The 24,258-nt window shown below is 45.0% G+C and overlaps 1 protein-coding gene across 5 annotated transcripts in view; it reads right to left on the bottom strand.

Moving 5' to 3' along the window:
• The window catches only part of Tbcel (tubulin folding cofactor E like), a 59,255-nt gene that overhangs the window by 24,604 nt on the left and 10,393 nt on the right, over positions 1–24,258 (bottom strand). For 2 of the 5 annotated variants that reach the window (XM_021171415.3, XM_085844545.1), the window contains exons 2-7: positions 14,445–14,594; positions 12,755–12,894; positions 7,283–7,464; positions 5,678–5,934; positions 1,931–2,057; positions 202–318 (exon numbers count right to left, since the gene is read on the bottom strand). In XM_021171415.3, coding sequence (XP_021027074.1) covers positions 202–318; positions 1,931–2,057; positions 5,678–5,934; positions 7,283–7,464; positions 12,755–12,894; positions 14,445–14,577 — 956 coding nt within the window. In that variant the 5' untranslated portion in view covers positions 14,578–14,594. Of the gene's footprint in view, positions 1–201; positions 319–1,930; positions 2,058–5,677; positions 5,935–7,282; positions 7,465–12,754; positions 12,895–14,444; positions 14,595–20,274; positions 20,394–22,464; positions 22,547–23,971; positions 24,235–24,258 lie in introns of those variants that run through there. The other 3 variants (XM_021171413.3, XM_021171416.3, XM_021171414.3) reach the window with 3 other exon arrangements.

Raw genomic sequence — 24,258 nt, forward strand, 5'->3', positions numbered from 1 at the left:
CCTTCTCCACGGTCATGGCCCACAGGCTGAGACCATGGCACTATGGAAAGGAAGATGTCTGCTTTTGTGTTTTCCTCTTTTCTTGAAAACCTACTGACAAAGTCCTCTAGGATCTAGAGATCAGACCTTGTCCCAAGGCAATGGCTTTTCAAGGGCCCAGCGCTCCCTCGACAGAGCCTGCTGAGCGAGAGAACACTTCACCTGAACGGCACTTCCTCCTGTGGGACATCCACGTAGTACCGGATGAAGAACCTCTCGGAATCCTCTCGCTCACCATCCGTCACAACACTGCCATTGAGTTTGGAAACAGAGGGCAATCTGTAAGTCAGAACCACAATAAAGACAATTTAAGGAGCTGGAAATAAAACAATTGGTCATTGTTTTTGGAAAGACATAGCTGGAGGGGTCTCGCTCCTGTTGAAGACTGATGTGCAGTGAGGTCATCAAAAGAATGCAAGATTGCTGCATTTCCAGATGTGGCAGGAATGTTCTGTCTTAAACCTGATCTCTCAGAGCTAGGACACACTTTCTAACACAGGTGGATGGGATGCAAGCCGAGATATGGGTCTAAAGTACCTAACAGCCCACTTCAAACTTCCTTTCTTTTAATGTGCACATGTCTATGTCTGTGTATGCACTCACATGTGGGGGTGTCCACAGAGGCCCCAGGAGGGTAACAGAGTCCCTAAAGTTGGAGTTATAGATGGTTGTATACCACCCGACATGGGCAGTACATAAATACTGGGAACTGAACTCTGGGCCTTGGAAAAGCAGTGGGTCTTTTAACCACTGAGCCACCTCTCCAGCTCCATTTTAAAGAGGAAAAAAAAGGTAAAATTTTAACAATATATCTTATAAAATTCAATATAACAAGAATATAAACATTTCCACATGTAATCAATATTTTAAAAAGTAAGTCATACACTCTTTTATAGTCTCTTACTCATATAAATTAGGGGAAGTCCTGTGTCTGTTTTAGAATTCAAATTAGCCAAGTTTTTACTTCAGGTACTCATTGACACCCAGGCTGGTGGCTGCCATGTTAAATGGCACATGTTCAAAATGCGGTATGTATGATATGATCATATAACTCGTGAGTCATCTTATACTTGTAAAAGAACTGTGGAAGGAGCATAAAGCCCAGAGCCCGCCCACCATGAGACTCAGGTTTCCCCAGGAGGGAATGCCGAGTCCTCTGACTGTGCTAAGAAATACCCGAATGGCAGTGTGGACATGGGCATTAGCTGGGCAGAGGGATCAATACTGTGCAGAAGGAGGAACTCATCTGCAGAAACCTCAAAGCCTGTCCTTCAAGAGCTCTGTGTGGGGCACACACAGAGTGCAGAGCAAAGCCCCCGGGCCATTTTCATTTTAGCCAAAATCTTTTCTCTGCTAAGGGTTCATGTAAGCACATACACAATGGTGGGAGGCTTCACAGTGTGCAGAGGTGCATCAGAGATAAAGGAGGCAGAGAGCAGAGAAGACAGTGACAGCCAGTATTCTTAAGGAGAAAGCAGACGCTGCTGAGCTGGCTCCGTTTCTGGGTACAGGTACACTCTCTAGGACAAGGTTAGAGGAAATCAGGACACCAACATCAGATGACTCTCCATCAACAGTCTTTCACCTCATCACCCAAAATGGGCTTTTAAATGTTCTAAGTATTTAAAAACGAAAAGGCAAAACATACATTTACAGGAGAATTTCCCCCAGTGGTCTCAGCAGGACAGCTCTGTCTTGCTCTCTACAGTGCATTCCTTTATAGAAACCAGAGCTCTACCAGAGCAAACACAGCCTGCTCAGGAGACAACCCACAGCTCCCCAAAGAGTGCACTGCCTGCTCAGGAGATGGGACAACCCACAGCTTCCCTGAGTGTGCACTGCCCCTTTAATGTCCTTTCAGAAGGAAAGAGAAGAGAGCAGGGCAACACACCTGGCCACCACCAATTTCCTGCGCTCCTCGGTGGTATACGGCTGTAGAAGAGGAATTCCTAGCAATCTCACTTCTTCAAGCTTGGGGAATGAATTTAGTTTGTCAATGTCTTCCCAGGACTGCAAACCTATTTGAATAAAAGACATTATTTAAGTAAAATAAAAAGGAACAAAAGGAAGAAGATAAACACTGACAAGCAGCTCCCAACAGTTCCTGGAATGCTGAGGAGGTAGCAGCCCATCAGACGCTGGTCCCTTTCCTAGGATAGAGGGATATGGGTAAACTCCAAAACAACTTCCCTGGAAAACGGGCCCAGTGCTGCTTGCCCAGATCTCATCAGCTCAGAAACTAAAGCAAGAGGATCTGGAGTTCAAGGCCAGCTTGGACAGGATAGAAAGACTCTCTCTCAAGCGTAAGCAACTAACAACAAAGAACCAACCCACTTCCAGAACCTCTCTCATCTTTGTGAGCTCAGTAGTGAAGGACAGAGTAGGAGGGGTTTTCCAATATCCTCCCATCTCCCATTCCACAGCAAGGGCTTCTAATTGGGTTGTCAAGGTTTCAGCAAACAGGGTACATGCTGTGACTTTTCTTTTACTTAAATGCAGACTCGTGGACTGTGAGTGTTAGAGGTGATGGGGGCATACCAACTTTCCCCAAACATGTTCTAAAATAGGACAAGAGCAGGAAAACCAGAACTAGAACTTATAGTTTCATGCTACCCCCATGTGAGTGGCAGGAAACAGGTCCAGAATCACTGCCAACACCAACCTGACCCAGGAGCACAATGACCCTGAACCCTGAAGTAGGGAGAACACAAGTCAAGAAAGGTGCTTAATTCTAAAATGCTTTTCACTCCCTGGCTATGAGCAACTGTGTCATCCAAACCTGGCGTCCCTCAGACAGGCTTCATACGGGCAGCATCCTAAGAGACTCAGGGGCCAGTTTTACAACACAGAAATCCATCTCAGAGAACACAGCTACTTTGTATTTTCAGCGAGGGTGAAGCTGAAATGTATGAGAGCTTTGGCATATGGTTGTCCCATGTCACAGCTGTCCTGTCCTTACTAGTGGGCATGTCTACTCAGATGAAAGAGAGGTATGGCAAGGGGTGTCAAGTTATAAAATAAAAAGCTTCCATGTGCAAAATACACGTTTTTAAGATGCATTTCCAGGGGTCAGTGAGATGGCTAAGTAGATGAAGGTAAGTGAGACCAAACTGACAACCTGAGCTCAATTCCCCAAGACCTGCACAGTGAAAGGGGAGAGCTGACTTCTACAAGTTGTCTTCTGACCTCCATATGTGTGCCATGTGTGTGCACATACAGCACTCCCATCACACAAAATAAAGAAGTAGATATAACCATGTTTCCCACTCATAATCATAACCTCTATCGTAAATTAAACTGAGTTTATCTCTTTCAGTTTTAAGTCATAGCTTTTTTTTTTTTTAAGTATTTAGTTGTTTTAAGAAACAGAATGAAAACTAGGCCAAAAGAATGAGTAAAAGTCAGACTGGGAGGCTCTGCTGTGGTGGTGGTTGTGCAGGTCGTGGTGGTTGTGGTAGTGATGGTAAAAGAAATGTTTAATAAAAACACACTAGTGGGAATACACAAGAACTTTTAAAACTCAGTAAGCTGAGTCTTGGTGGAACAGGGCTGCTAGCCCAGCTACCTGAGGGGTTGAAGGAGGGTCTTAGGTTCAAGACTGGCTTGGGTAACTTAGTAAGACCTTGTCTCAAAATAAAAAAATAAAAAGAGGGCTAGGGATATAGTTCACTGATAGAGTCCAATTACAATCAAATTACTAGTAACCTAACAAAAACTCAACTTACACCCGACTAATAGTTCAACCTGTTTCCTTTAGCAGTTACTTCTAGACCAAACTTTTCCATCTTGGTGGGAAAAGCTTAGGAAAGGATGTTCACAGGGAGGTGGAACAATGGAACCACTCTAAAGCAAGTTAAATCCTAAAGAGAAGCAAGTTCCTTGAGACAGTATGTAAACAACTTAAGACCAATTCAGGAAGTCCCTGAAACTGACCAGATTCATTAGATACCCTCCCCAAGAGTATAAACAGTGAAGACTGCAGAGTGTAAACCTGGCAAAAGCAGAGACCAGCCCAACTGTCTAGAAGAAATAATGAGCAGCTGAGGCACTTGAAGAAGGACACCCTCCAAATTTTTGAGATTCCTGCAGGTTGTTCAGTGTGCTCTGGGTTCCCAGTTTTTGTGAACTATCACTCGTGCTCTGCTCGGTGGACTGTGGTGTTGTCTTTGGTCATCTCTTTTGTAGGTAATCCCTCACCCATACCTCTATAAATAAGCCCAATAAAAGTCACTGGTTTATCAAGTTGGACTTTGGTGGTATCTGTACTTTGGTCTTTCATTTGCCCCTTATCTGGGGTGTTTGCTCTCCTTTTCCCAAGAATAATGTCTTACAACAACAACACAACTAATGGCCCAACTACATATGACCCAGCTAACAACCTCACTATAACTAAAAGTACAAAAAGCCCTCAACAGACACCATAGACCGACAAGTAAGCAGATAGAGCCTCTTTCCCTGAGGTCACTCCAAGACACCGATTAGAAGCCAAAGCACACCTCACTGCCACCCCGAAGCTGACAAGCATGGGGCAACACAACTCATTCACGGCTGGAGGAAATGGAAAGTGTCACAAGTACTTTGAGACTTGGGGGTTTCTTATAAAACTAAGCACAACTGTATGGTTCAAGTATCATGCTTTTATTATTTACCTAAACAAATCACAAGCTCATGTCCACTTGCAAGTCTCACAGATAGTTATAGCTTTATTCATAGCTGTTTAAGCTTGACAATAAGCAAAAGCCCTTCAGTACCTGCTGGATAAACTGGGATATACCTAGAAAATGGAATATTGCTCAGGGTTCAAAAGAAGAAACTATCAAGCCATGGAAAGGCATGTGAATTACTAAGTGAAAGAAACTGTTTAAAGCCCCACATGGTGTGACTACAAGTAAACGACCCTGGTGCAAAGGTGGGAGTGCAGAGACAATGGAAAGATCAGAAGTGATCAGCAGTGGAGGGATAAACAGGTGGACCAAGGGTATGGGAGAGCTCAGAGCTTCTCTGTGCACACCACGTGGAGGAACTGTTCTGTTCATTTCTTAAAGCCCACGTGCATCTAAGGAAGACGATGGACTCTAGGTATTTGCCAGAGCCAGTTCAGTGATGGACTGCTATAAACATAGAGCGGCCGTGGGAGGTAGATAGTGGGGGCAGGTTGTACATACACAGCTACCATCTGTACTTTCTACTTAAGTTTGCAGTCAACCAAAAGCTGGTCTTTAGTAAAAATCGTTAACATGTATTCATTTTTGTAATGCATAGGGTTCAACAGCAATAAGGTAATTATCAAAGAGGTATTGATGAGTACTTTAAAAGGCTAGCAGACTAGGATTCCTTAGCCTGCATCTAGATTAAAATGATCTAGTTTATAATTCTTTTCCTCTGTCTTTTAATAACTAATTCATCAATTTCACTTTACTTCTTTTATATGACCTTTTTAATGTATAAAATAGAAATTATGAGTATAAGTCTATGCTCCTGAGGACTTAGAGTGAAAATAAGGGATGTCCTAATGTAGTGGATCCTGCTGGAAACCCACCCCGTTACCAGCACAGCTATGAAAGAAACACATTTTTACCATATCTCATGCACGAGCTTGATCAGTCTGACACAGAGCGAGGACAAGCCTGTGTCTCACCTGACTTGTGGAGGCTGATGGACCGCAGATTAGGGAACAACCTAGCCAGGGAGTCAGCAGGCTCCTCGATAGCATTCAAGTGATTGTTGGCCAGGACCAGGGTATCCAGTGAAGGAAACATTACACCCAGCTTTCGGATTTCAGTCCAGTCTTGGAGGTTGTTGTCTGTGATGTGTAGGAGCTTGAGGGAATGACAGCAGACAGAAGGACAAGACACTGTTTCATAGTCATTAAGGCACAGGAAGAGCTCCTCCAACCTGCAGGGAGAAGAGGAACAGCCAGCTGTTTGATCTTTACACACACTACCATGTAGTCAATAGCTAAGTGACTCAGGTACCAGTAAACCCAGGAGGCTGGGCCAGGAAGAGCATCAATTCGAGGCTAGCCTGGGCTATGCAGTGATAACCTGACTTAAAAACTAAAAATAAATAAATATGTGAGACTCTGGCATGTATTACAGAGTTATTTCCTGAGGTTGAAAATAGAGTATCGCTGAAAAGGTAAACCTAGCATGAAGCAGGAGTCTTATAGGAGCTGCTACTTGGTTAATCCCTTGCTTTCCTGAATGCCAGAGTCTGCAGCATTTGAAGAGAAATAGATTTAATAAAACGTAGCGGCAATGAAAGAAAATTCCAGAAACAACATGGACAAATGTTTATAAAAAGAAACAGTAACTACCAAATCCTTACCCTGTGTCAGGCCTTGTTCCAGGAACATTAATATAATGGTGTCCACTTTACAGACAAGGAAACTGAACCCAAACAGGTTAAGGGCTTGTCAAAGATCTCATGGTCAGCATGTAACATCTGAGTTTAAAGGTTAATTCAACAGCCACATCTAGTTCTAGCACCCGAGAGGCAGCGCCAGGAGACTGAGTTGTTCAAGACCAGCCTCAAAGCAGAGTGAGTCTGAGGCCAGCCTGCGCTTCATAAGGCCTTGTCTCAAACAAACAGACAATTTGAAGCCATGTTGGATGCTCTACCCAGTGAAGAAGGCTCATTAGACTGACAGTGAGGAACTATGGGCAGTAAGTAGGGTGAGGGGAGATCCTGGGGGTCTTGGATAATTTCTATATTTAAACAATCAAAGAAACTACAGCTTCATGTCTTACTATCAGAGGTTTCCTCTGCATGGATATAGCATAAGCATACACAAACAGAACATTTCTCAATTGACAACCTAAAGTATAATCTCTTTCTAAAATTATTAAAAGAATATCAGGCCCACTTTTTATCAGCCCTTAGGGCACCTGAGCATCTCAGCCTCACCATAGTTAAGAGACACGAGTATTTTTTTTTCCTTCCAGAGGAAAGGGCTAAAGCCCAATTCTTGAGTCGGGTAATCAGAAGATTAAATGGAGAAAGGCTGCGGTGCTCTGGATGGCAAGTGCTTCTCAGGCTATCTTCCCAGGAAGGAAGCCATCCCACGTTGCCCCTGGAAAGGTGAGTGGGCGGCCCCACACCCTTGTCCCAGTGACTCCATTGTTTCTCAAGCGTCTCATTCTCTATAGCTCTAGAGTTTCTGAGATCAAAAATGAGCAGAGATTTCTATGCATGCAGAGACGTGCGCTCGTGCCCTCTCACCCCCCATGCCCCAGGGGCTTACTCTGGCAACTCCTGCAGTATGGTGTGCACTGTTTCCCATGATGCTTTGCTGTTGTTGAGGACAAGTTTGCGAACCCCAGAGAAGGACCCAGCACATGTTCTTTCTAGAACTGACAGACTCAGAGGATTGGAACTCAGGTTTAGAAACTCCAGCTGAGGAACATTTGACACAATCTTACTGACCTGTGGAGAAAAGAGAGAAGTGTCAACCGGGCGGCAACTGGAGCTTCAAAAGAACAATCTCATTTACGAGGGCCTGAGTGAGTGGGCTCAGGTGAAGGGAGGGCCTTTTACCCCGGGGAGTACCACTTAGCAAAGGCACCTACAGAGCAGCAGAAGGGACTTCTCGACAAATTCAGGCAAATAATTTAGTCTGCTTCCAAGAAAGAGTACCATGGCTGAGAGTTAGCAGCACAGAGCGTCCCTGTGTGACCATTAGCAAGGCCCTGATGCTGCCCTGTATAAAAGGATAATTTAGAAGGCATTCTAGGCTATACATTTTTAAAGAACTAAGATTAGGCCACGCAATTTGACTGTGTTCTCCCTTCCATTCTCAACACCACATTAAGTCTGAGTAAACACTTCTTTAATCCCCAGCCCCAGGGTTCCTGTAAAGATCTATGTGTTCAAAATTGACCGGAGAGACATCACCACTTAAGGGTGTTTCCAAGGTCTGTTTTCAAGACAAACCAAATTTTAAGACATAATTATTCAAAATCCCAAAGAGTCCAATATAGATAGATACATACATAGATAGATAGATAGATAGATAGATAGATAGATAGATAGATAGATAGAATAGATGGATGTTGGTGAAGAATGATCACCAATTTGTGGGTTACTTAGCAACTTATATGTAAACAGTGGGGCAGGAGACTTGACTGGGCCTAACTACTCACTCTGCAGTTCTAGCTGCCCTGACACAGCTTATCTCATTAACTCTTAACCTGCCAGATGTGACTCTTTATTATGACAAGTGAAGCAAACAACTGAAGCTCACAGATGTTAAATCTGACTGTGGTCCCACAGTACATCATGAGTATGGCCTGGAGAAAATGAACAGCAACTGCAGAGATGCTGGCACGATCAGTAAGGACCAAGTGAAGGAAGCACAGAGTGACGGCCGATGCCTGCAAATGGATTAAGGCGGGGTGCGAGTCAGAAAGGAGGGAGCAGTTAGAACTGATTTCAGACTGTTGAAAGGCTTGGATCAAATCACTTCCAACACTTGTTAGCTGACTAGTGTCCGCCACATCACGTAACTTTTCCAAGTCTGTTTTCTCACTGGCGAAATGGTTAAATGAGGTACGCATGATGCCATTCAGGGCTAAGACCTGAATGTCACTTTGTTTTCAGAGTTCTGGAGGAGATGCAGAGAGGTGCAGAGAGGAGCACAGACAGAAGGTGAGCTGCAGCCTCGTCAGGCCACAGCATCGTCTCAGTTCCATGGTAAGATTAACTCCAGGATGGCTCGCAGAAGTCTGTCAGAGGGGAAGGCCCCCACATTCACTGTTCATCCATTCTGTACACTAAATGTTACACAAATGAAGAAGTGAGCTGCCGAATAGGACGCACTGAGATGCTGTCTAAAGCATGAGGGATCTGGACAAGCTGAGCGCATTCTCCTGCAGTCACTCCTGTGGGTGAATGTTACCAAGCCATAACGCAATATGTGGCTAGAATCTGAAATCTAGGCTGTGACTACACACAGCTTAACAGCTCGTGCAGGGGCCAACAATGTACTGCATTCTATGACCTAAATGCCGAGGAGAAGGACCGTCACACAGAGGACAATGACCAGCTCCCCTTCACCTCTTCTGAGGAGGGTGGGGGCATGAAATTCTGCTTAATAACTTCAAACAAAAGTACAACTCCTATCAAATAGAAACAAAACACAAATCCTTCTCCAACATCCTGTTGCTCATCCGTCTATATTCCTATAATTAAAAAAATGAGTAACTTAAAAGGTTGGAAAACAAATTCTGGGCTCTTCCAAGCTAAGGGCTGTGTGATGCTCTTTTACCATCTACATCGGCCAACAGCCAAGTACACTTGTACAGCCAAGTATGGTGAGGACACTGGGCATGTCCCCAAACACTAAACTGGACAAAAGCTAAGCAATCAGGTGGGAAAAGTCATGTGTTAGAAATACGTATGTTCTCTCTAAGTATAAAGATCAAAACGGCTTCCTGTGTAACCTCACACTGAGGATAAGAGTCAGGAAGATACAATGTTGATTAGACTGATAAAAATTTACTTATGAAGCCAGGTGTGGTGAATGCCTTTAACTCCAGCACTCACTCGGGAGGCAGAGGCAGGTGGATCTCTGTGAGCTGAGGCCAGCCTGGCCTACAGAGTGAGTTCTAGGACACCCAGTCTCAAAAACTATTTAATTATTTATTTATTTATGATAGAAAAATTTCCCAACAGCAAAGGTGACACACTCCCTGAGTTTCTAAGACAGCTCTTCACTTGGTGTCTTTAAATTAAAAACAGAAACGACTCCCCTGGCTGGAATGAGCTGAGCTGGTCATGTGCAAAGATGAAGAACTCCTACCAGCTCCCAGGCCCCTGCAGCCCCAGGGTTTCCCAGGCTCCTGCCCTGGCATCTATAAAGGAAGAAACTAAAGGTGTAAGGAAAACAGAAAAGAGATGGATGATAAAATCTGTCATTTATGCCCAAGCTTTTCTCTGCCTTACTCGACTGGCTAACTCCTCCCTAGCCTCAAATACTCTATTCAATTACTTAAAGAAATGGTTCGATAAGAAAAGGGTGCTGGAGGGATACATTGGAAAAGGTCGGACAAACTTCTACCCAGCCAAAAATTCAAGTCAATAGCTAAACCCACAATTGCTTTATATACAGGTGCCCAATTAAGAAAGGCAGACAGACACACTTTTCCCTCCCTCCAAAGTATTACATTTCTCACCATATGTGTTTTAGCCTTGAGATATATAGCAGCTAAGAGCATAAAACAAAAGAAATGGGTCATTACGTGTAATGTTAGCGACCATTCAGAAAACTCAAAGAACATACTATGTCCCTTTGTTCAACACTGCTCTGCTAATGCAGGCTTTATTCCAATGGGTTAATGTCTAGGGACAAATGATCTTTTTCATGATCAGATGCATGGGTTGTAAGGGAGCTGAAATGTGATGTCTTAAACCCCGTGACCTATGGAGCATTTGTAGCTGGTGAAGAGTTTAACTGAGGCAAAACAATCAATCTTCTTTTGCAGTTGGCACTTCTCAGGTCTCTTTATGCTCTGGGATTTACTCTAAAAGCCTGGGATCAGCTGCAGTTAAGAACAAGGAGGATTACAAAGAATGGTGAAAACCAGAATAAACTGGAAGAGAAACATGAAAGCAGCAGCAGCAATAGGCACCAGGTACATAGGAGGATGCTCAAAAGGAGTGCAGAGACATTCAGGTAAAATATGCAGTCCCTGGCTGGCTTTAGAAACAGCACAGACCTTTGCTAATGTAGAGAACTAGCCCGGTTCCTAGCATAAGCTCTGAGTGCTGGTCCATCCTACAGCTAGCTCCCTTCTCTGAAGTGCAATGACATCATTATTAAACTGCTGACCAGTAAGCAGAAGCTCGGGTACATATTCAAAGCAGAGGTAAAAACATAGCCTGTGTGCAATTTTCAATCTCCCAAACAACAAACTCGAGAGGATTCAGCAGGGGATGGAATCAGAGGGGGTGTAGTCTGAACACCTCCCCATCCCCAATGCTAGGGCATAAGTCTACCCAACACTGAGGAGCCAGGATTTCAGCATTAGGATCCAGGAGGGCCATGGGTCTGAGGGTTAGCAAGGTGACTGGCTTTTTCTGCACCTGGGCAATGTGGACAGAACATGCCTGGTGACTGCGTGTCTCAGAGGGCCAAGAAATTACAGAGTATGATTTGTGAGCAGTGAGATATGTAGTTTACACAGGCAAACAGATAAATGTATGCATAAAAGCTACCTCTGGAGCAGCCCAAGGAATCACACCTCACTTAACAGATTAGGTGACAGAACATTCAAGAATTTTGATAAAAAATCCTATCAAAAGAGAGACTATCACTACGTCACACACACCAGATTAAACAGGAGAGTGGGACAGATGCTAGAAAAGCTCAACAAACAGTATTCATGAGTTTTCTTAAACAAGAAAGCTGTTTTAGGGTTTGTGCAGCACTCAGTAGCTACAAAGGACTCCAGTGGTTAATGACCAGTCTGTATGGATGAGTGAGGGGGAGGCTAGAGGACCAGGTGAATTCAGGGAGGTCATAGAAAGAGTTGCAGCAAGCAGACTTCACCAATCCATAGATGCAGTCAGTCATCCCTTAACGCAGGCAACAGACTTCTGACTCTAGTGTGTCTGTAACAAGACAGAAATCACCACCAGAACCAAGCTCGTATCTCTAGGAGTCAGTAAGTGACCACACCACACTGGGAAAAATCGTTCTGCAGCCGTGGGCACAGGTGCTCTGGGGGAATGTTCCTGACTGAACTGAGGGCCAGGGGACTCTGACACATAGACAGCAACCCAGGCAGAGGCCACATGACAGGAAAGAGAACAGTGGGATTGACATGACTAAAGCAAGGAGGCTGCCATGTTACGTGCTCACGATGTGTGCTACATGCTCATGGTGTGCTGTGAATGGCAGCGCAGGGCTAAAGACAGACATAACGTTCTGGAAACAGCAGAGTTGTGTGATGAGGGACCTTCCTCAGGATTCAGACCGTGGTTGCTAAGCAAGGAAAATGGAGGAAGGGTGCCATGCAGCCGAGTCCAGCAGGACTGCTTTACCTCAGCAGTCTGTGGTGCAAGAGTGGAGGTGGCAGGGTACCACAGGCATGGCAAACGTCTCCAAAGAGCCAGAGCAAAGACAATGAGCGTAATCTAAGGCAGGAGAATGAACGGGGGTGGGGATGGGGTGGGGAGAACTGGTTTATAGTTTGTGGTGTTTCTATCAGGTAGGTAATGGTATCGATAATAGCAAGAAGGAATGTCATGACACTGTTGCTGTGTAGTTGAGTTACTCTGACGTCGAAAGGCATCAGTTTTATCAAGCTACTCATCATTTGATTAACATAAGGGAAGTTGTGAGGATTTGTCACAGATTTCAGCAACAAGAAAAGGACTAGCATTTTGACTTCTAAGCCAGTCTGCAAAGATGCGGAAGTGGAAGCAGAGGCCAGGGGACTGAGAAACAGAAACGTGAGCAATCGAAGCTTCTGAAGACGCGTCAACCTTCTGATGACTGGAATGAAACATCGCCACGCTACTCACGCCAATATGAGCAGCGTCACAGCAGTAAGCACCAACTGAGAACTCACCAGAGGCAGCTGGCAGCTTGCTGTTGACCCTAACACAGAGATGGCCAGAGTCTCACGCAAGGACCACAGTCAGCAGAACAGAACGTTACATAAGCAAGCAACAAGCATCGCCTTTCCCCAGAGGTGGGGTGCATAGGCTTTACCTCATGCCAGTCTTGGAGCTTGTTGTCAGAGAGATCGAGTTCCGACACGTGAGCACAGAAGGCTGCGATTTCTCTTTCATCTCCCGCGCAGGTAATCCCGCAGCTGTTCAACACGAGCACGCTCGGGAGGTTGAGGCGATCTGAATCATTGGAAACACAAAACACTTGCTCCACTCAGCCTCGCTCTTGCCTGTGTACGTTAGCCCCAGGAATCATAAGGAAACAAAACCCTATCTCCTGCATTCCAAGAGGGTCTTGGGACCTTGAATCCTAAAGAGAGTTAAATCTGGGCCAGGAAGAGCTCAGAGGTGCTGGCCTCCCTCCACAGTCTCCTGGGCTCTGCTCCCCGCTGCCTATCTCCTCCAGCCACCAACAACGCCTCGCAATCGTCTAGCCTACACCTCAATCCCAGCTAACTTGTATCTTAGACCACCATGGACTGACCTCAATTCTGTAGTTCTAAAAGCATTCTGTCCCGCTCTTTTCTCTCTAATGCTCCTTTTAAATGTTATCTCAAACTACTAATGCATTATCTGCTAAGCCACCTCTGTCAAGTTGGTGGGTTCCAAACATCTTCCTCACTTATGGGAAGCAAATCAAAATGCTGTTTCTTTTGTTCCTGCCTATCAATTATCCCCATTTTCCACTCATGTATTAACAGATTTTTCCCTTATGAAAGTATATCTTTCTTTAAAAATAAATTCCTAATTGGAGAAAAGGCTTCAGAGTCTGAAATATGCAAAAATCAGGTCAGCAAAAGAACAAGTGTGACCGTGCCTGCTCTAAGGTGCCTAAGATGCATGTATCATACATAACCCCACTCTCACTATCCTACTGAAAGGGAGAAATGTGACAACTCAACCACTTTTTCACCCACTCGGAAAAAAACAAGGCCACCTGAAGGTCATGATTTCTAACTTGAGACCTCGAATTATGTTTTTTCTATTAAGTACTATTTAGTATCAAATTTCTCAGATGCAGAACATAGCCTGGGCCACAAACTGCCAACTCAGAAGTTTATTTCCATAGAATGGAAGAGAGTTATATTGAAAAATGACTGTCAGCGGACTCTGTGCTGGAATGAAAGAGCAATTCCCTATGAACCACCTTTAATTACAGAGAACTGCTGCTAAAATCTGTTATGGTCAGCTAAGATGCAAAGGCTAGAAAGAGCCCATGCCGCACACTCCCTCTCCTAGAATGTCTCTGTCTCCTCCTAACCACACTCTACACTCTCCAAGGACCAGCTAACCTTTGAAACCTTTCCTGATAGTATTATCTTCTAAATTTCATTCTCAGTCACTGTGGTTTTCATTTGGCTCAACATAAGCTACATTGTGTTATAGCTTCAGAAACGTGAATGTCGTGTTATCTAATCCAAGAACCCATGGAGGTCCTCAAGGGCACAGGCCGGCCTATACTGTTCTCTGCCCTCCGAGGTGCTTGAAAGGGTGTGCCCTTGCAGTATTATTCCCTAAGCATTAGTCTTGCCTGGAAAGGACACTAAGATGCCTCCAGCCAATCTGGAAGACGCAGCTCTCCGGGGCTCTTTATGGGTACCCTGGAACCATGGCATGCAGTGATGACCATCTGACTCAGAATTCAAAATGAAGGCACTCATTCACAAACACGGTTATCTGTGATCCAGCCTAGAGAATTGCCCACAAATTCTTTGTTCTACCTTCCTTACCTTTCATAGGCGAGCCCTGGGGAGTGGCTGGGACATGGACTCCTACCCCAGGGCCACGGCGGTAAGGGAAGTTTTCAGGACTGTATTTTTCACACAATACTTGCATGAAACTTCTCCCACTAGGCTGGTCCATCTTCTTTTCTGAAAAGTCTATAAGAAACCAAGAAATCATCAAAATTATCTACTTATTGATGTAAGAACAAATTCTTATTCACAAGGAAGGAGGCTGGGTACTGGAGAAGTGTCTAACATACTACTTCGTCAGGCAAACTTCTACTGTGGTGAGCCTCTGCAGTGTCAAGAGGACAGCAATGATCACACAGCATGGTGTGGGCCACATCACTAAAATGTCATCCAGAATTTAGAGGAGAGAGGTTCTTCCAACCATGGGTAACAAGAACATCTATGGTTGGTTTATAAGGTGTGTGTAGTAATTTGAAAAGGCTGAACAAGATGGTACAGACTAAACATCAGACTAAATATGAACAGTTTGTATAAACCCTCTAATACTGTCTTTCAAAACCGAGTCTTTATTCATGGTAACAGAACCTCTCTCTCTCTCTCTCTCTGTGTGTGTGTGTGTGTGTGTGTGAGAGAGAGTGAGAGAGAGAGAGAGAGAGAGAGAGAGAGAGCATGTGCGCACACACACATCTTTAGAAATGTATGACTCAGTCGGGTGTGGTGGCACACGCCTTTAATCCCAGCACTTGGGAGGCAGAGGCAGGCGGATTTCTGAGTTCGAGGCCAGCCTGGTCTACAGAGTGAGCTCCAGGACAGCCAGGGCTACACAGAGAAACCCTGTCTCGAAGAACGTAAATGAATAAATAAATAAATAAATAAATAGAAAAAAAGAAAGGAAGAAAGAAAGAAAGAAAGAAAGAAAGATATAACTTAGCTGTGGCTGACATGATAAAAATATATGTGTGGTAGTTTCTGAAAATCTTTAAGATAGCCAGTGCTTTCCATCAGACCACCCACTTCCTGCCCTCGTTCATTCTTTCAATGCAGAAGAGATGCCTTACTGGCTCATGGGTCTAGGAAATAAGCCTGATGAAAGTGGAACATAAGCCAAAGGACCCAGCTTCCCAAACACGCCACTGACCTAAGCTCTCAAACTGGCACCTTTGCGATTCCAGGGACAGACAACGTTCTACTTTGACATAAGCCACTGTCCTCCACTTCTTGGTCACTTACTAGACCTAAGCCTACCTAATACAGAGCACTATTTCTTCTGGTGCTGAATTTAGGTAGTTTTCTCTGTTTAATCTCACCTAAGGGCCTAAACACTCAGTCACTCTCACATTTTCTCTACACGCATGCACATATTAAAGGAAAGAATACTAAACACACTGACTTCTGACAGCCTGATAACCCACCACCCTCAGGGACTGGCTTATACTGTGTTCTCTATCAGCCAGGATACAGACAACTACAGTTCATCTCCAACTGTCAGCCACCAGAATACTTTTTAAATGAATGAATAAAAAGGAGAATGGCGAGTGAGAAGAAGCAATGGCTGAAAAAGGCACAGCAGCGAGAGTGCCCTGGCCTATGAATGACTTTGAGAAACCAGATGTTGCCACAGCAGCTGCAGGCAGGAACCGCCCGCTGCATACTCCACTAGCAGCTGAGCGGAGTTGAGAAGAGCTGGCCTTTGAGGAGGGGAATATAACTTGTTTGTTTTTTGTTCTTTACACTCCTCTTGGTGCTTTAGTATGCTTTAGTATAGCACAGATATGACAGGACCAGGGCCAAGAGCTAAGTAGCTAGGAAGACGCTGTAAAAACACAGGCATGATGATGAAGATCTGAGACACTTGCTGAGCATGGGGGAATCAAGGCAGCTTTAGTGAGCAAGGTTTTTGGGGGCTAGCAGAAGGGGAGGTGGTATGTAAGGCCAAGCCTTGGGTTTCTGAAGCTGACCATCAACTAGTGCCTTTAACTGCACTTCTTCCGTGGACAATGTGGGGCACTAGATGATACTCTGAGAAACATTATAAAGTTAGGTGGCAAATGCTGGCTGAAGATGGAGACTCAAGATGGAGACTCTGATGTCAACCTTAACATAGGACAAGTTATGAGGACTAGAGAGACAAAAGAACCATGGGATGCCAGGGACAGAGGAGGCAGTGAGTCACAAAGAAAAGGAGCAGGGACAGCCAGAGTGAGGGCACAGCCCCCAGGCTAGGATGAGAAGTGAAGGAAGATGAGGTGGCAAGCCCCTCAGTAGCTAGAACAGAGAGCCATGGGCAGCTGTCACTATTTTTCCCTGCAAATGAACAGAGACTGGCTGGAGAGACTGCTCAGTGCTTACTAGTACCCCATGTTCCCCCAGAGGACCTAGTTTGGTTCCGAACACCAACATGGCAGCTCAAAACTGTAACTTCAGTCCTAGGGGATCCAAACAACTTGTCTGGCATCCTTGGGCAGCAGGCATGCTTGTGCTGCACATACACGTATGTAAGCAAATACTCATGTACATCAACAATAAAAATTACAAAAATCACTACAAACAACTAGAGACTTGAATGCAGTTACACATTAGCTAGGGAGGCGAAGGACTGGAAGACACCAATGGGAACAGACACTAAGGGCTTCTCAGAGAGCTGATTGATAGCTTCAAGCTGCTCACGGTGAGTGCTGACGTTTATCTCACCGTAGTAACACTGCTTTCCTTGTGCTTATACAGTCAAATAAGTCAAATGCTGGCTCTTTTTCTCAGGCTATTATAATAACTCTACCATTAAATTATACAGGGGGAAGAACTGTGAAAGTCTGTATCTTCCAGTGCTAACTCAGAACATCCAGTGCAGCATGCCGTATACAGCGCGGGCTTGGTCCATGCTGCTGAGCAATAAAACCACTCATGTCTACAGTGCTGTGTGGGAAAGGCAGAGACTATGGGGAGAGGGTAGATTAATCCCCACTCAGTTTTCACCACTTAATAGCTCTGTGACTAACAGTAAGATGCTCAACCTCCTGCAGTAGCAAACACGTCAACCAGCATTCCGATCTCTCTGTAAAAATGAGCACATCCATCTAATTAGTAGGCAAATTTGATCTTTTCCTTTAATAAATGGTAAAATCTATGTATACCAAGTAATTGCTTTAAGATAGATCTTTCTGATTATCAGGAAATGTTTGATTTATAAATTTTATCTATTCACATACTACGGTGATGTAAATTCCTTGGATGAAAGGAGTGACACGTGGACAAAGGTTTATAAAGCCCTGCTGTAGACACTTGGGTCACAGGGCCACTGGAGAGATTGCCAGTGTGTTCTCTGGATTCCTCGGCTGTAGTAAAGCTCCAAACTACACACACTCATCATTCCATATGGACATTATGGTGAGGTGGAAAACCCACGGACACAGACTAGGTACATATGAACTAGTCCCTAACTGTCTTTCCTTCTCACCCGTGGATGATCTGACCCTCCCCTCAGGTTTGTAGCAAGGATTTAAAGGAGAAAACAGCATGAACATAGAAGTAGCCATTAGACTGCCTGTCTTCAACCACAATGAAACATATTTACTGGCCATTGTTGAATCATTAGAGATGTTTAGAACACACATGTTCACTGACTACATGCCTATCCATGGAACAAATGCTATACCTGTATAATTGACACCAGAGGAGTATATAACAGGTCACCTGAAAATACCTGGAGCACCGGCCTGCACTGTTTAATCCCTTTATTTATAAGCTTACAATGGGCACCTGTTTTAGAGCTATGAATATATGACACTGATCTGGTTTGTTCCACCTAAGGAGTGATAGGTGTCTTAACAGGGCTAGCGTGGCTTCAGGAACTCTCCAACTGGCAGGTTCTTTGTTTATGGACAGTCACCACCATCAACAGCAGACAACACTGGCCAGGCGCTCTGCCACCAGTGAAAGGCTCCATGGCTCTTATCAAAAAGTCTGTCTCAAGTAGAAGATCAGTGCAAGCTTTTAGAAATGGTTAACAAAGCAACTGGAGCAATTACACTGTCGGCTTCCATACAACTGGCAGTTCAGAAGGCTAAAGTGTAGGGAAGGCAGACTGTCACTGTGGCAATAAAGGTCTCTGTATTCATGTGGCATCTCTGAGCTGGAGGCTTCTGAAGCACTTCCGCCTACATAACTCAGGGGCAGCTAACTTAAAAACAGAACTCTCATTCATGTGAAGATAAGAGCCCAGGGATAAGTAAACAAGAGTGGGAATTTGAATGTTTTTCTCTTAAGTCTTCAAGCTTGACAAGAACTCTTCCAAAGCCAGGCCTGGTATAGCCAGCCTATAATCCTCACTACTTGAGAGGCGGAGGCAAGAGAATCTAAGGTGTAAGACATCCTGGACTACAAGTGATTTCTAGGCCAACTTAGTGAGGCTTTGTCTCACAATAAAAATTACTAATAAAAAAGGCTAGGATTACAGCTTAGGATAGTCCTTGCTTTGCATATACAAGACCCCAGGTTCAGTCCCCACCATCCTCAAAACAAACCAAAAACCTCTTGCACATATTCAGGATGTGAAAATATCTAGTGTTCTCTCTGAGATTACAAAGTGACCCCAGGCCCCTTTACTGGTCATTTACGGAAGAGTCTTGCAGCAATGCAGGTGCACACACGCCTGCGTGGCTGTCCAATTAGAACCTTAAGAGGGCCAAATGGATGTGTAACAAAATCTGCTCAGATCTGCTGTGTTTCAGGAGGAACGGGAGGTGGGAAAGGAAGGCTGAAAACCAAGAAGACTGAAAAATGAGGAAATGTAGAATGGGAAAGATCTTTAACTCAAGCCTTTTAAAAGGTTTGGGGGTAATCTATGACTTTCTGGAAATAACAGGAGTCAAGTTACACCTGTCTACCTCTGCAGTTGGCAGGATTCAAACGCATTTGTAAAGCTGTTCTCAATTGGTGCTTGAAACCCAGTAGCCAACGAGCCAGGAATCTTGGGTGATGCTGCTGGGTTCCATTACAGGTGGAGAAACATGTGAAAATCTCAAATCTTTTGTGCCTCAAGATCCCACGTCAGTATTCTGTAGTGCGCCTGGAGAAAGTCACAACAAAGCCCCAGCTGGGGGATAAGGGGCACACAGTGGCGCTGCCAGGAGGATTGCTATCTGAGCAAACACCCAGATCCGACAGTACAGACAGACAGCCTGTACTTTATATTCCCACCCTAAAGGGTGGGTCACAAGAAGCATCAACTCAACACAGCAGGGTTAGAGCTGACCTGGATGCTACAGTTATTCAAGATCTAGCCTCTGGTGGTAAGCAGTGTCAATATTGCCCACAGAGGCAACGTGGAACAGTGTTTCATAAAGCATAAATACTAGCAGCTCTGCTCACGACGTCTCAGACAGAGAAATAGAAATACAACCTTAGAGTGCCAAATGTAAAATCAAAACCTTATAAAAATAGATTTATTGGCTTGTATACGCACAGGCTATCTCTAGAAGGAAAAAAAAAGAGTTGGAATAGCAGCAGCAACTGATGCAGAGGGAAGGAAGGAGGGAGGAGAGCAGAAAGGAGCCTTGCCACTGCCGACTCTGAGGCACCTGAAGCAACAGTCCCAGGCACCATCGCTCAGAGTGGGTGTTTTTATGTCACACATACAGGAATGACCTGATGATTTGTCAAAAGCTTTTCTAAAAATTATGCTTTTATTTAATCTCAGGATTTATAGTTTCTATGAAAAATTCAAGTTGGGTTTTTTTGGGGGGTAGAATAGATAGTATTCTAATAACATTAAAGGAATAAAAAGGGAAGAAAAGAGAAATAGAACGGAAGATCAAACAGAGGTTGGTGGTTTTGTAAAATTCGGTGAAAAAAATGGGTGTGCGCATACCTGAGCCTAGGAGTGAACTTCAGCAGCAGCGGGATAAGAGGAGTGGAGGTGGACACGCAGGTGACCAGGCCAGCAGGCCCTACAGCTCCTCCCTGCTCCCTCCAAGGGCAAAGCAAAGTTCCACTCTGGACTATGGACTGTACGCAGGGCTTGCAGGGACTTCATGCCTCTGCCAGCCAAGTGCAATTACACAACTATACCAGGAAGCAGAGGTGCACTCAGGAGCCTTGGGAACTTTGGGCAACCAGGTCATCAGGACTGGAGCGTAGCAAAGAAGACCTTCCCCAGTGGAGCGCCCTGGCTAGTCTCACAGCACTGCAGCAGTCGGACACCACCTGTCCTAGCCTAGGCTGGGGCTGGACCGTCAAGGAGAGTTTCCATAAGTGGAAACCATCTTTGATTTGGATCCACTTAAATACAATAAGTCAGTCTTAGCTACTATCAGAAGTAGGGCACCATAGTGGCACATCTCACTCCATCTGAGGAAGCAGAAAGCCGCCCTCTGGAAGCATCTATCCTGACTTAGGGAGGAAAGGGAAACATCTGCCCAAGCTGCACCTTCACCACAAGGTTCTCTTGGTTAGATGATGCTTCACACCAGTGGTGCTTCCTTCAGAAGACGGACTGACAACGGGACTCTCTCACAGACTGTTGGGAGGAGGTGAACAAATGCCTTTCCTTTTCTCTGTGACTTCTTCCTGACCTTCACCGACTCACTCGTCCTGAGGAGGCGCACCTGCCTGTTCGTTATGCATTAAGAAGGTACTTCCACAGAGTGTGGCCACTTAGTGGAAATCAATGAAGTTACATGTACCAGAGGCTGAATCTGTGCTGAGCACTACACGAAGGGAGAAGAGAGAAAACTTAGGCCCTGACATCTGCTCATTTCCCACTTAGAAGGAAATACATGGGATAAAAAATGTATAAACAAGTCACAGAGAAAGTAAAGTGGGGGTAAGAGAGACTGTTCAGTAGTTAAGAGCACTTCCTGTTCCTGCAGAGGACCTGGGTTCAGTTACCAGCATCCATGCAGTAGCTCACAACTGTGTCTAACTCCAGTTCTGAGAGAGCCAGTGTCTCCTGACCTCCAAGGGCTCCTGCACACATGAAGGTCTCTCTCTCCCTCTCTCCCTCTTCTCTCTCCCTCCCTCCCTCTCTATCTCTCCCTCTCTCTTCTGGGCACACAGGTATACACATAAAACTGAATGTATTTTTAAAAACTACAGGAAGGTGTTAACTTTTGGAGTGAATCCTGGCCCATCTAGCAGAAGAGGGAGTTGGAGAACTTTCCAAGTACAAGAGACACGACCAGGCGGGCAGACCTGAAACATTACCAATGCTGTTAGCACACAGGGATGGGGGATGGGGGTGCAGATGACTGCTCAAGAAGATGTCAGAGCATGCTGACATGTTGATGTCAGCAGCTGGTTACCCTGTGGAAATAAAAAGATAATTTTCATAAAACACTGTGGACCCAGCACAAAGATGGAGTTCCTGATCCTGCACAGAAGTCAAAGTGATGGGGATCTTTAGGTCCTTCCAGGGTGGGGCAACCTGAATTTGCTCACATCAGGGAAAGCATCAGTAGTTTCACCATAGACAAGGGAGGGAGTCGAAGCCATACCATAAGGAAATGAAACGTAGGCAGAGACAGAGTATGAGCCTGACCTTAGTGGGGCTGGGATGAAAGTGCCAGAGAGGAGTGGCAGAGGTCAAGGACTGCTGCTGCTGCTGCTGCTGCTGCTGCTTAGGGTCAGAGAGAACCCTGCTGGCTAAGTGGGAGGAGTCTGCAAAGGCCAGCAGTAAGTAGCATAGCAAAGCCTAAAGGAGACACTCTCCAGGGACACTTCCCACAATCCCCTGGGGTTACCAGCTCTCTTAATGTTCCAGTCCTTCTTCATCTATTTGACTTTCACTAAGTGTGGATTCCTCTTTTAACCTCATCCCAAAACTCCTTTCTGTTTTTGATCCCAAACCTTCAACATTGTATTCTAGGAAGTTTCAGGTTTTCCCTTGATTCATTTTCTGAAAAGTGGTTCTGATCCATAGCACGAGTGCATCCCACGGAACACAATCACTCTAGGACAACGTATGGATATGTTATATATGTCTCCTCTGAAAAGACCTTAAGAGTCTAAAGATGAGAGTCAGTTAATCACCTTATTGGTTTTAAAAACTACATTATCTGACCTGAATTTTTAAAATCTTCTATTTGAAAGTAAGCAGACGATCCTGTAGGCGCCACACTCCCTGTAACTCCTGCTGCGGAGCACTCCTGATAGCTGAGCTGGCCGGGGCAGTAAGTACAGCCAAAAGCCTCGCCTATTGGAAGTCACGCCCACCAGAAGACATCAGTGACCTATTTACCAAGCAGACTGAGCCTGAGAATGCACCTTATGGTGTCCTTCCAGACCACACTTTCCAGGCTATGCAAATAGTATTTTCTACTCAAAGATTACGTGGCTTTTAGACATATAATTTTAGAATTTGCCTGAAGTTCATGAAAAACTTTCTGTGCCCACACATACATACACACACCATCCCTGTCAGGGGCTTTTTCCCCATTGATGAGCTGTTACAGTGGAAGCCATGGGCAGCGGCCATGTCTGCAGAATGAAAACCTCAAAGACCGTCCATGGCAGTAACCAGGCTGGGGCTCTTCTCTATGGCACCCCAGTTTAGTCTGTACTGAAGCTATGGGCACCTTCTATTCTACCTGTTAACTCTGGGCATTATGTAATGTATCTAACTAGATGCCCTCTTTGGATGAAGTAAGAAAAATCTATCGAGTCTAACAAACTTTTAGAGCTACCCTGCAGAGACTCGGTTAGTCGGCTTGTTAAGTCTTCACATTCCAATGCAGGGCACGTCTGGTTGATAGACCATCACCAGCCCACGCCATGCCACTGTGATCTCACACCCATCCTGCACTCAGTCATCCTAGTCCCAAAGCCTCTGTCAAGTGCACTCCACACAGCATCTTAGAGTTAAGTGCACCGAGCGCATCATGCTTTCCTGATGCATACGAGTCTGTCAAACACGAGCAGATGCAGTGTGAGAACTCGAGTTCCTAGACGTCTGTAGCACGGCAGGTCTCCTCACAAGCAGCACAAACCTTAGACTACTTGACTAAAATTCCTGTCCTTGACTTAGTGACATCAGAGCTGTTAAAACTGTGGCTGTGTTACCAGGGAGCTCTTTGCATTTTCTACTGGGAGCCATATTGCTCACAAGACACATGTAGTGTTGGCAAGGTTCTCTTAGCTACAGGTACACGTCGGCAAGCAGGGCTGACACGCATGCCCATTGTTCAGTATATTCCAGCACAGCACTGAAAGGCCTACCCAGTGCACTGCCTCAGCACGCGAAACAGAACAAAGTACCTCTTCATGTGAAACTGTTTCAAAGTATTAATTTCTAAATACTTCCTAATGTTTATAGTTTCTCAATGGCTAAATATGCTGCAAACCAACTGGCTGTGTCCCATTAGACACGCTGAAACAGAAAACACTGCCCAGAGACTCAGCGGCACACCATCACCCCAAAGGTGTGCCACTCTTTACTCCAACACCTCCAACGAGATCCCCCTGAAGCCCCCATAACCAACTCCTCACAAACAAATCAATGCCCACCCTGAGCTTTCTATTTGACCTGGATCCCACCCAGAAAAATCTCAAGGCTTTATCACAGCACTTACTCAGAGCGGGGTTAGACACGTTCACTTCTGAAGCCATGTCCCCACACCTGTGTCTCCACGCCGAGATTAACAATCATTTTAAAGCCTAGAACGTCACACAGCCACTCTCTGAAAAGCACACTGACACTTAATCTGTATTTACAGCCTGGGAAACTGAGGGGATTTGCTCGGGTTTCTGGGGCCACACTAGCATGCTAAGTCATCCTTGCTGTACCTAATCTTGCTGAGTCATGCTGACTTCATTAAAAAAGTAATATTTCATGTCAACAGCACCACATGCAAGTCCT

This window comes from Mus caroli, unplaced genomic scaffold (genome assembly GCF_978045245.1).
Source record: "Mus caroli unplaced genomic scaffold, Mus_caroli_1 scaffold_11, whole genome shotgun sequence".
Taxonomy (NCBI): Eukaryota; Metazoa; Chordata; class Mammalia; order Rodentia; family Muridae; genus Mus; species Mus caroli.